This window comes from Myiozetetes cayanensis, unplaced genomic scaffold (assembly GCF_022539395.1).
Source record: "Myiozetetes cayanensis isolate MyiCay16 unplaced genomic scaffold, myiCay2020 scf6-25, whole genome shotgun sequence".
In the NCBI taxonomy this organism is placed as follows: domain Eukaryota; kingdom Metazoa; phylum Chordata; class Aves; order Passeriformes; family Tyrannidae; genus Myiozetetes; species Myiozetetes cayanensis.
The window spans coordinates 46077528-46090747 of NW_026087853.1; the positions used below are offsets into that span (position 1 = coordinate 46077528).

At 41.7% G+C, this 13220-nt stretch overlaps 1 protein-coding gene across 4 annotated transcripts in view; it reads right to left on the reverse strand.

The window, feature by feature from the left end:
- The window catches only part of MOB2 (MOB kinase activator 2), a 111278-nt gene that overhangs the window by 2548 nt on the left and 95510 nt on the right, over positions 1-13220 (reverse strand). For all 4 annotated transcript variants that reach the window (XM_050336001.1, XM_050336000.1, XM_050335999.1 and 1 more), the window contains exons 2-4: positions 8686-8846; positions 7434-7527; positions 403-527 (exon numbers count right to left, since the gene is read on the reverse strand). In XM_050336001.1, coding sequence (XP_050191958.1) covers positions 403-527; positions 7434-7527; positions 8686-8846 — 380 coding nt within the window. The remainder of the gene's footprint in view (positions 1-402; positions 528-7433; positions 7528-8685; positions 8847-13220) is intronic.

Sequence of the window (13220 nt, forward strand, 5' to 3'; positions counted from 1 at the left end):
TGGAAACAGAGTTCAAGTATGCTGTCAGCAGGCTGTATTGAACACACACATGCTGACTGTTTTCAGCATTTTATCCTCTATGAACACAGTCTAGAAGATCTCAAAATGCTTGAAGGGAAAGATGTACTGATGGATGATGAAACAGAAACCAAGGGGGCAGGTTTGTGAGACTTTCACCTCAGTTCATGAACCAACAGCACAAGTCCTTTTTACTGCAAGAATGAACAAAACTTAAAATCTTCCTTTAAAGAAAAGCAACAAAAGAAACCCACGAAGAAAAAAAACAACAACAAAATCATCAAACAAACAAGTGAGAAAGCTGTCTGGTATGACTACATATGCTGAATGCCAACTTTCACTTTACTTGTGGCCTCCGCAGAGAGCCCCAGGAAGCGGACATACCGTATTTTGTTGGAAAGACGTCCTCGTCTGTCACTAGTTTCTGCACCGAACTCATGACGAAGTCAACGTACTGAGGAGCAGTGCACTTGATCTTCTTTCCCCGCTCATCATACCAGTAGTACTGTCTGCGGAGAGAAGGGACGGTGTTACCACATCACACTCTGGCTCCTCAGCTCCACTCCTCTAAGAGGTCAGTGTGTAAATAACGTAAAACAACAGCTGCAGCATTACCAAAACACATCACAGCTGCTACAGAACAGATTCACTTCTTTTCTACATCAAAGACCTTGAATTTCTGTTGGCCAATTTTGTTTCTCCCTATGGGTTTAGGCCAGAGTGCAGGTGGCAGTACCAAGCACAGAAAGCCTGCTGACAAGTCTCCAAGGAGAGGAGCTTTGCTGAGGCAGCAATAATTCACTATCCATGACAGGCTGAAGGTTGAACATACAGCCTATATAATTGTACAGGAAAGCATTATATAACTATTTTTAAAAGGGCAAGAACACTGCACAGTGATAAACCGGTGAACTTCTGATGCTTAACATCACAGAACATAAATTAGTCTTGCAGTGCAGTATTATTAAACGGTCAGATGGTGGCTCCAAAACACCGGCTTTTCCAACCTGGAGCTCCCAAGTACCAGCAGCGATTTTAAGTGCTCCAATTCCTGTTCCAAAATCCATTTTGGGGAAAGTTTTCAGGACTCTTCTGCACATCCCTACCAGCACGCCTTTGAACTCTGCTCCTTTGGTTACAGTTACACACACCACAAACACCTGAATATACATTTGATTCTGTCACCAGTAAATATTCCTGTTGGATATTACGGAAGAGGAGACATTGGCATATTGCCTGGCCCTTCAAAAGTAACCATGGTTCAATCAGTTATCCATAATCATCTTGATTAACTCCAGCCATCCCTCACCTGATGGGAGAATCTGAAGGCTACAAAATAACTGAAGGTTTGCTCCCTTTTTTATAAAGTCATAGTTAATTAAAAGTACCTGTAACTGTTACCAGGAGCAGGTATCGACTGGATTAGACAGATGGTGAGAAATGTTTTACAGATAAGGAATTTTGCAAAACACTTTTTAATTGGTATTTTTTTGCCTATGTCACACTAGATGTGTTGAGTCCCAGTTTATGAACTCTTTCTTCAAACAGTCTAAGCTCCAGGCACAGTCCTGTATCAACACAGGGCTGAGAGGAAATCCACTGCATTGGTCTTCCCAGAACACAACATGAGTGGAGTTTGCTGACTGCAAGCAAGGATGAAGTGGTTTGAGCATAAACATCGCACCCAACACGAGCCTATAAAGCCAGGGTACTACTTTTTGCCTGTCTGTTCAGCTCCAGCTCTGCTGCTGCTGGCTAATGATCTGTGATCTAACATTTCTCACTCAAATCACTGAACAAACCTCTCTGTAGCCCTCAACAAAATATTACTTCAGTGTGACTTCAGCCACCTTAGGCCTAACAGGACTAGGCTGCAATGAACTTGAAGGATCTATGGTGCCACCTGGGAAGTGAAGTTTTATGTGCACTGACCGGCAGAACTGTCCTGAGGCAACCAAAGAAAAATGTTAATAGCAAATAAAAAAGTTTTCGTTTACCATGTGTTTTCATTGCCCTAAAAGATTCTTTAGGGACCTGAGGGTGGTGAGGTGAAAACACTAATAACACTGTTCATGCCCAAAGCCATATTAAAATAAGAGGAATAAGTAGAAAATAAGCAGAAATAAGCAGATAGTTCAAATTAAGAGAGGAAAAGCAACTGAAAACTGGTTCTGCAGACACTTAAGTTTTAGAATTTTTCTTTCAACTCATTTTCAGTATGTGGTGCTTGGTCACTGTCTTTACTAGAAAGAGCAAGGATTGACTGCAAAATTGCATAAAAAGGTGAGAGAGTGGGTGAAAACAGCAGGAGTCAAAAGCTCTTTTTAGAGCTATGTCAGGCATCAAAACTGGCATTTGAGCCCTAAGGCATAGACTATGTTTGTTTTTCATTACTGCTTACTTCCTCTGTACAATCCACATATAAGGAATTACACAATGTAGTGCACCAACACACAAGCCACCTCGTTTGTCTAGTCTTGCAGTAAGCTGGAGTGAGACAGTCCTAGGCAACTCAGCCTTATTTCAGGTCTTAAGGCAGTGCTTGTTGCCAAGAGCAGAAGCAGGCTGGCCTGTCTGTACCTCAGCAGTTCTCTCATGCTGCAGAAACCCTCAACTACAAGACAGAAAGCATAGTTTAGAGTTGCCTTTAGGTGCAAAAATGAGTCTTGATAATTGGATCTTAGTCAAAAGAAACAGTTTGGCAACTGTACAAGTTCACTTACGTGCAAATATACGTGAATAAATCTGCTCTAACATCTCACTGAATATCCTTTTTGCCTTTCCTTGAAGATTAGGCTAATTATGCAAAATAGGAATTTAAAAGAAAAATCATTAAGAGTAAGGAGATAACTACAAGGATTACCCTGTTGATTAGAATCATGTGTCTTCCTCATGTTTCTGGTGCTGCGAACAGACTTCACAGGTCTTAGGGGAGGAGAGGAGCCCCTGACATGCCCTGAACATCTCGCACCTGGTACGCTGGAGTTATCTCTGTTAACAAGATAGGAAGCGGGCTGGGGCTCAACTGGGAACAGAAGCCTAACTGCATTCCAATACTGGCACTGTGACAGCACAGTCCCATATTAGGGAACGGATGGGAAGCAGAAAGGACAAGAGGATGAGACTTTAAGGCACTTTTCGAAAGGTGCTCACATGACACAGATTTTGATTGTTTTATTTCCCATATAATTTCTGGTGGATTTAAACTTCCCCAGTATGGAAAAGCACAAGGAATTTGCAGCTCCATTCTAAATCCCAGGGAAAAATGACTACGGGTTTAACAGAGAAAAGCCTATGCTGCAAATAATGAAGTATATATAACACATAGAAATTAACAATGCTGCATCTTAATATATGTATGTATTTTAACCCCATTCTGGGCTTATGTTGATAACACAGAAACCAAGGCAGTTACATACAGAAACCAAGAAGTTACATTGGCATATAAGAAGAAGGAGGGAAGAGCAGATACTGTGGAGATTATGTTGCCTTGAAAGGAAGGAGAGACAGTCCTGGTAGAAGTACCACAAAACAGGCTACGTAGAAAGCCGAGGGCAGGAATATAGTCCTTGTCAGCAGCTGGAACAGCTTTTATGGTTTGATAGGGGCTAAGCAACATTTTGGATGGGGAAAAAGAGAAAGGAGCCATCATGTAAAACCATACAGCTGGGGGAACTTAAATATAAGATAAAGCATAACTTGCAAGTTTGAGTTAAAATTTCTGGAAGGAACTACCCTCCATGTGCAGAGACACCAAGGGCAACGTAGAGATGAGAAAGGAGACTAAGATTAGAAAAAAAAGAGTGATAAGAGTTATCAATTAAGGGATTTCAGTGAACCAAAACAAGACATTGAAAGGAGGGCTGCCTAGGAGTTTGCATCCATCCTTGATGCCTCAGGAGTTTTGCAGTCTTGGCCTTATGAACAGCACTTATATTGGCTCTTAGTTGGTACACTCACTGCAGCACTTGGAGAAGTAAGTTCTGCCCCTATGTCAGCTAGAAAACCAATTTACAGCTCATGGTGTTTAAAAGCTGCTTTGTGTAATAATAAGCTATAAAGCATAATAAATATAAATAGTAAATACTGTGTTAAAAATCTAGTACCTGCTTTTTAAGTGATAATCATATTAATGAGCAAAATTAAATAATCCCCAAAGTTACATTCATGCCACCCTCATTAAATTTGGAAGATAACTGGGCACTATGGTATTTCCCTTGGCATTATCCCACCTTGCCAGTAAAGGCTTCCATCTGTTCTATACTGAGACTAAGTTTTGGTCAGATGTCTCTTAGTGACCGTAAGCAGAAATTCTCCTCCTCACTGTGTGCAGATGGCTGTGCTATCTCACATATCTGACAGAGGGCTGAAAGCTGCATCTGTCTGCAGTTTGTCAGTTGGCTGAGCTTCTCTGAGATATTAAATCCTTACCTCAAATATTTAACTGCAACCAGTGTTTCTAGTGCCAGCAAATACTTTAAATTTAGGACTGAGTATTTGCAGTGCGTTTGAATGTAAAGTAACTTGACAACCAACCTGTTCTCAATAGTTACTTCTCAATCTTAAATACAAAAAGCCTTCCTTAAGTATGACCAGAATGGTGTGATCCAAAACACGTCTTCAGGAACTGGACAGGGAAAACATAAAAGTGGAACAGAATGCAGACCTTCATTCAGAACTACCTACAAAAATCAGCACAGGAAAAAAATGGCAAACTGCACCCTTACTGCAAGGTACTGTAATTCTGTGGCCATCTTACACAACTAGATGCTATTTTATTCCAAGGGACCTGGACAAATAGATCATGGTCACAGAAGGTTTAAGTCTGGAGTGTTAACCGGTAACAGACACTAATGTTTAGGTGGCACTCTTTACATACTGGAGACAGGTCAGAGGCACAGTGAACCCGAGCAACTCGTGTTTCTCCAACAGAACAAGCACATCCTTTTACCTTACTGCATTAGGCTAAGATTTCTAATCAAAAAGAGGAAAGGGGCGGGGAAGCAACAAACAGCTTTGTCATACTCATAACTGGATATGAACAAATGAGCATCTGTGAGGCAGTTCTCCATGTTCCATTTAGGCGTATCTCTTCCAAAAGGGAAGAGCTAGGAAAGGCAGAACGTAAAGATAAGGATTTGGAGAACACAATTATGAACAGGGCCCTCAAAGCTGATCTGTACTGAGGTGTGTAGCTTGGTGATCTCACCTTGGTGGTTTTTTTCATAGACCCACGCACTAGACAGAAGAAAGCCATATGCAGCCTACAGCTTGCAAACATGAATCAGCCACCTGCCCCAAGTGCAGGAAGATACTAAAGTTGTTATGATTTAGCTACACACAAACCGTTTCAAGTGCTTTGCCCAAGTGTAGACATGCTTCCTGTTATTCCCAAATAGCACAATTTTTCAGTTTTCCAAAACAAAGGATAGGAACATTCTGCTATCATTCCTCATCATTAAAAATACAGACTACAGCTGGAGCCGCCTACAGGCACTTCCTCTCTTTATTCTACAGCACCAACTGCTTACAGAGAACTCTTGTTTAAGAGCAGAATGGAGTGAAACTAATGTAGGTTCCCTATCACCACCTCCTTTTAACCACTATTTCCCACCAGCCAAGTGGATAAACAGTTAAATTCAGTCCTATGGACAGACAGTGCTACAACAGGAATTTAAACATGAGAAAGCTTGGGAGCAACAGTTAACAAAACACTCATCTTACTGATCACCATTTCTTATTTAGAGACATTCTGTCTCCTTTTGATAAAATCTGGGTCCAGCAGAGATTTATTACTTTCTGTTCCAGCTTGCTTTCAAAGTCCCTAGCATGGCCTTTAATTCTCTACTGACAGTTATCGTTCCAACTTTTACATGCAAAAATATCCTCAGTACACTTTGCATTCTTCAGAGTGCTCTCAAAGAAAGCCCCTGAAATTAATTTCAAGTGTACAAGACAGCCCAGTGAATTAAGCAAGGATTTCTTTCTAAGAACTATGTAATGATTGTCAGAGATACAATATAGAGTTCTGGTTCTGTTGCATACATTCTCTGAGATATTTGATTGATGTACTATAACGTTAACTGCTCAGTCTTCTGCTTTAAAATCCATCTCAATTAAATTAACCCCAGGAAATGCAAGAGGAGGGAAGAAAAGGACTATCAACACGTGTTGGAGGAAAAAACCCCACAACACAACAGGCTTATTCATACTCGACTGGATCTCATATTCCATCGTGTTGGACTGTGCTCATCAAGAGCAGGGGTTTATGTTAACTTTTCCTTATATTCACATTGTACAGTAAAACTACAAAGCTTCCTTTCATAACAGATAGCTATTCAATGTTAAAAAAGTCTGCTAAATTCTACAGGTGGATAAGTGCCAACACAAAACGTTTTCCTTAATCTTTGCAAAGCTGCCACTTGTGTCCTCCGTGCCCAGGGGCTCGGGCAGAGAGACGGTGGCTCACAGTCAGGCTAGAGATTATCTGTCAGCAGCCTGGTGCTCTGTCAGCATTCCAGCTATCAAAAGCACCCTCTGAGGTTTTCACAGTTTGCTTATCCTCCCTGGCCTCCTGTGGAATCCCAGCACTGTTACCAGTACAGACAGTTCTGCCTTGCCCTTGCTGAAGAATACATTCAGTGCAGGTAGCTCGGGGTGCAGCTGCAGATTGAGCTCTGGGTGGTGGGAGCCCGAGGCAGGGGCTGTGAATTGCCGACCCTTTGCATAACAAAGGGCAGGGGGACTTGTGGCCCAGGCAGGGGACTGGAAGCTCAGAGGCACAGCAGGAGCTGATGATCTGCTGAAGACCCCAGATTTTCTTGTGCATAGACTATGAAGGTATAAAAGCCCAGGGTTTCCTTTGTTTTGGGTCCCTTCTTGGAGGCACCAACTCGACCTGTTATTTTGTTATTTAGTGAGTGCACCAAGATTAAATTATTGTAAGGATCAGGACGTCTCAGACTCTGCTATGGGAAACCTGGGGTCGAGCCAGTAAGGAAACGTGGTCTGTCTGACAGTGGGTGTGTAGGGTCTGTAGCTACGAAGGGGCCTCAGTCCCAGCTCAGGTGGTGCAAGAGAGACTGCCAGAGCAGCTCCTGGATGGTTGGACAGGGAAGTTTCCTTAACATCCTTGTTCCCCTCTCCCCCAAGCACACACATGGTAATTTGCCTGTCTGATCTGACCTTATAAAACCAGCTCAGAGCACCCACAATTCTCATCCTTCTAGTCCTCCGTAAAACCAGATTTCCACTGCACTTCACTGCTGAGGGAAGAGAAGAGGATGCACAGCTGACACATTCTCACCAAGTACAGACCTGCTGTAAAACACTTGCCCAATGCCATTCAATACCAATATCCTCCCCCAGGCAACTCTGGAGACATGGAAACCTTGTAATTGTAAATATTGACTTACGTATTGCACACTGCCATGGTCTGACATGACTCTCCTGTACAGAATTCTGAGATTGTACTATACTGTAAGTTGATGTGATGAAAGAACGTTGTTGCTGAAAAATAAATGAAGGAAATAAATTCAGAAGTAAAATACTTTCAAACACTGGTTATCCTCCAGACAATTATTTAAATAGAGCAAGTGATGTGACCTCAGTCTTGAGCTTGCATATGAATTCAAACATGATTTAGCTAAATGAGCCTAATGATGAACTGCAAAACAAAGAGGTACATAGAATGAAAGCTCTTGTTTGTATTTAAGATGAAAGCACCATGATGCATCAGCTCTTATTACTCACAAAGCAGCAAGACTGGAAAGTGTCTCCGTCATCGGCCTCACCTTTTCAGTAGAACACTCTATGTAAGCTGAAGGCAAACAAATTGCTATGTTTTTTTGAAGTCAGACTCAAAATGTATAGGAGCTAGAAAACAGCATTAATAGTTCTCACATCGTGAAAACTAGTACACATCTACTTTTTAAAAATCTCCTGAGATAATGTAACATCTTAATACTTCTCACAGGGCACCTCACTTTTTCTTAACGAGTCTCTGTCAACTTTCCTAATGTGCAGTTTAAAGTATTTTCTTGCTACTACCACCTACTGTTGAAAACATAAACAAGAGTGGGCCATAGCTGCAGGTGAGGACTGGAAGGGGAAGCACTGGGAAGTACAGTAAATCAGGACTGAGATGCACAGATACAGCGTTCAGTCACAGCAGTCAGTCGTGTCTCTAAGTTTCAGCCTGTCTGCTGTTTAAATCCACAGTAATTCCACCAAAGCTTGGAAGGAGTGGGGAGAAATCCAACCAAAAGTCTTGCTTTACATACAAGTGCTTAGTGTTTAGAAACTACCATATTTACAGTGCTTCTGGAAGGCCAATAGCTTGAGTTGGAAACATGCAGAACCAGCCAGTTTAGCAAACAGTCAAGGAGAATCTTGATGGCCCTCCAAAGAGCATCTGAAACTTTAATGCCCTCGGTGCCACAGTGAGGGAGGTGGAAGGAGGAAGCAATCAAGGCTTCCACGCTGCTGAGCACAGCTGGGTTGTACCTGAGACAGCTTGATTACTATTCAAGGTATAATGACATGCATTACACAGTAAGCATAAATAGTCATTGAGAGTCTCTAAGCACTGAAAACAGTAAAAAGGGTGAATGAATGCCTTCTCGAGCATGGACAGAAAGCTCAGAGCTGGAAGAACACAATACTCACTGTTGCTGGCAAGCCACTCGTTGAGGTCTATTTCTCGTGGTAACATCACTAGCTCCTTAAATTCGAAGTCAGTAATTCTGGATTTTGTGTATTCTGGCTCTAGGTAAAGTTTCTTCTCTTCTGGTGCTGGCTTTTTACCATTTGGCTTTCCCTTGGACTTCCTGCAAAAGATTAAAAAAGAGAGCAGCAAGGTTACCTTTACTGTTGAACAGCTACAGACATCTGAAAGCAGCAGTTATCCAAACTCCTGTATTTGTCTTTACATAGTTCTGCTGCATTCCCTCCCCTTAGTTCTTTTTCTTTTAAATCAAAGCAAGAGATAATTTCTTTAAAAGTGTATTTGAGGTCAGACACTTTTTTCAAGTAACATGAAAGTTTTAATGGCATCAAGAAACTTGAGACTGAGCTGCTCCATTCTCCATTGCCCTTTTGCCAGTTTAGGTTGCAAACCACAGCTAGCAGTCCTACAGTTAGCAGTCTCCTGCAAAACAGGAGTCTGAGGGGCAGCAAATGCAGGCTGCTGCAAGATAGCTCTCAGTTGGAAAACCTGGAGCTGCTCATTCAAAGCTACAGCATTCCTTGCTCTCCAGCCTATCTTCTCTGAGATATCAGAAGCCTTCTTGAAGTGAGCATCTGCAACTTCAGATAGAAGCACTGGTAACCACAAAAACACCTGTTTTCTCAACTCCTGGGAGACCTGAGACAGAAAGAACCAAGTTCATGTTTTTCTGAAAATTGTTTAAAATCCAATGCATTATGAAATGACCTTCCATTTGGATTTATAAAAGCAGACAAACAACATTCCATAAAACGCATTTATCTCCATGACATATTGTGACTTTTCATCTCCCATTTGTAAAGTGTTAGCTGTAATCACCAGAGTCTTCCTCTCACTCTGTTTTTAACACCTTCAAGCAAGACTCTCAATCCAACCCATATTCCTGGACCAGGGAATGGACCTGGACCTCAGTCCTGGACTAGCAGGACCTCAGAGGAAGGACAGTGAGTCAAGCACTCTGGTCTTCCAGGCTATGCAGTCAAACACTCATGTATTTCTACAGTTAAAAAATCCCTAAGCAGAGATGTAAGATCTACTTAATGGTGAGGAACAAGTGTAAGGCAATACTAGCTGTGCACTATCATGAGAATATAAGGAGGAGATGCTAGGACATTGTTAACCTCAGGCTTTCTCACTTGAAGTGTTTTTTAAGGACAAGCCCACCTTTGCAGACAACTGCATTAAGTTTGCTGTCAGAACTCCTCTAGATCCTATCCAAAGGAAACCAACCTCACATTCTGGGTGTTAACACACTTTAAATAATCTTCCAACTGTGTTCTTGTTTGAGATACACACAGGCTTGACTTTTGCTGATCTGTTAATTAAACCATCTTCCGAGAGACTCATCGTCCACATCATCCACACCACAGTACAGAGACACTGAGATGTGCCTTTACAGGAAAGCAATGCCATAACTTGGGTCACCAGCACTGCCACTATTTACTGTCTTGGACTTGTATTGAGTCTTGACATACTTCTCTCCAACCAGTAAATTAAGAGTAGAGGGACTTTAGGATTTCGGAAAGGCCATCATCAAGGAAAAACCAAGGAAAGGTTGGTGACAGCAGCACAATATACAGTTACACCATCACAATACATTTACACAGATGTTCAGAAACAACTGCAGGTCTCTGGCAGGGAAGAGATGGTCACACTTTCCTTTCTTTGTTAATGACATACGTGGGTTTCATGGTTAGAGAGAAGACACCTATGACATAAAACATCTTTTTAAAGAATACAAATTCAGGATGAAAATAAACTAAATCCAGTATTGGTGAAGAGAAATTCAGTGCTCTCTTAACTACTCCTCCACACCTCCTTTTTCCACAGTAGTGCATTCCAATTCAAATGGAGCCTGCAAGATTTGTCCCTTACACTTATTTAGTGAAATAACCTGGACTAATTCTCATAGCTGCTCTGAAAAGGGTGTTTTAGGACATATGAAGTCAGTTGTTCCTCAGCACAAAGCTCTCAGTACAAAGGGGATGTGCAGTTAGGTAACAGTTCCTGGTTGTCAGCTAACTATTCCTGTCTTCAAACCCTTGCATTTGCTACATTTAGTGGTTTTTGGGTTTGGTTTGGGGGGATGGGATTCAGGCATTCAAGGATAACTTCATTTTTAAGAAAATTATAGTTCCAGTAATAGTCATGCAGAAAATACCTTCAACTTCAGAGACTGGTTTGACAAACCGCATTAACCACACTCAGGGAAAAAAGTTATCAGGGAGAAGTAGTTTGGATAGAGTTTCTGTCTTTGGTGTAGTTCAGGATAATTAAACCAAGGGCCCCAGGTTAGGGCTGTGCCAGATCAGCTCAGAGCAGTCTTCTGAGAGGAGGTGGAGGAGGGAAGAGAGAGACAAAGAGGTCAAAGACAGTCTGTCATAGCCAGGCTGTGGAGGGAAACCGCAGAACGAAGCAAGACACGGGAGGCTGAGGCAAGCCTTCCATCACATAGGAATGAGTGGTGTGTGCCTCACCCTCACTTCAGCATCTTCTCCCCATTTCATGAGAATAAACACAAAGTCAACATTAAATATGTTCACAAGTTTGCTAATGCAAACAACCGTACATTATCCCTCTACAAAACCCAGCATTTCCACACAAGTGTCAGTTCTCTGTTAGGTTAGTACATGCAGCCACTTTGTGTCTTTTCAATAAAATTGTGTAAGTCTTTCCACAACTGCCTTATGCTGGAACTGGAGCACTTCAAACAGAAGCTTCCTGAAGAATCCCATGCTCCACCCCTTTCCAAAGCTTTCGTTTGATTTAAAAAGAACCTGACTCGTAGGTATCATCACTGAACCTGCAAAAATGCCCATAATCACTGCTATAAAAGGGTTTATTCACACCACTGAAACCTGAAAACCACATCACCATGTGCAGCACAAACTTGTTAACCTTTTGCAGCTGCTGAGAGCTACAGCAAGACCACAGAAATTGTTTACACCAGAGGATTTTCGTGTTCTGCATGCAGCGCAGCTGGGACACTACATGGCACGAATACTGTAAGTAAAAACTAAAAAAAACCCTCCAGCCTTAAAACCATCATTTTGAACTGGATCATGCACCCCCCCCAATCAAGCAGATCTTACTTTATACTGACTTACTCAAATTAGTTGAGTCATATTCACTCAAGGCTGTAAAGCTGTGGGTTTAGTTTTGAAACTATCAATACCAGCCCACACTTAAAGGACTTCCTTTACAAACTTACAAAGCTGAAGCATACAGCAGTAAAAAACCCCACTGTTTTAGAAACACAATTACACATGATTAAGAGTCAATAAATAATAGTTCCATATTCTAGATGAATCAAAGCTCATACATTCACAGTTACCAGAATTACCACATAGTGTAAAGTTTAGGAGTTAGCTTCCTTTCCCTCTGCTCACCCCTACCTCTAAGTTCACTGTTTTTTCAAAGACTTGTTAGAAAACACCAGCTAGAATCAGCTCCAAAGGCACGAAGTGAAGCACCTATTATTTCCTTTGTTGTGAGCATTCAAGATGCCTTCCTTAATTTTTCATTTTATGTTTAAAGTACACAAATATGAAAAACGTCAAAGTGTCCAGACCAACAGTTCTGTTCAGGAAACACCAAAATCCATTACCTGTAGATGCTTGTTTATGGGAAAACATAACTAAATTTGATCTAAGACCACAAAAAGAGCAGTACCTTTCAAAACATGGCTACAGGCACCTCAAGTCCTGATTCATGTTTACATGGGTCTTTCTTCAAAAATAAAGAGAATTCTGCTAATTTGTCTTAACATGTCCATGTCAGATCAATTGTATCACCAAAGCAGTTGGAGGAATAGCTGTTATGCAGCAGTTTGGTGGTGTGTCAAGAGGACAGACCAAATCCTGTCTATCAGTGCTTAACTACCACAGAAACAAACATCTTTAAGGAATCCAAAGAGACAGCACTCTGCAGTTTTTACTGACAGGCAAACCAGAGTACAAACCAATTCCTCAGACAACTCCCAGGATAGGTCAGTCTTTGGTTTATGGCACTCAATTGAATATGATGCCACAGGCCAAGTCACACCCATGAATATGCTTCAGAGAGGGAAAAGCGATGGGAAATGGCAGAAGAGAGATCACTCATATGAAGTCTTAGAAGAAGGTTCAGCAAGCTGGCTCCAGTCCAAGACACTACAGTCACTAATGCTCTTAGCAGGGCTTCCACACTCAGCCTTGTGTTCAGCTAGAAAACACAGCAGCTGGAAGCTTGCCTGGAGAAAGAGATGTGTAAGACACTCCACACCAAGTGACAGGCCCAGTGGTCTGTGACGATTTTTTCCCCTAGTTGAACTGCTTTGTTAAGATCAAGTAAAACTGCCAATTTCCCAGCTTTTTTTCTTATCCCATCTCAGTTAATAAAGGTCCTCCTCTAATCTCTCTCTCATTTCCTTCTTGATCAGATGTTCAGCAGTTTCTTAGTTTAAAAAACTTTGCACTGTGGAGCATCTTTAAAGCAC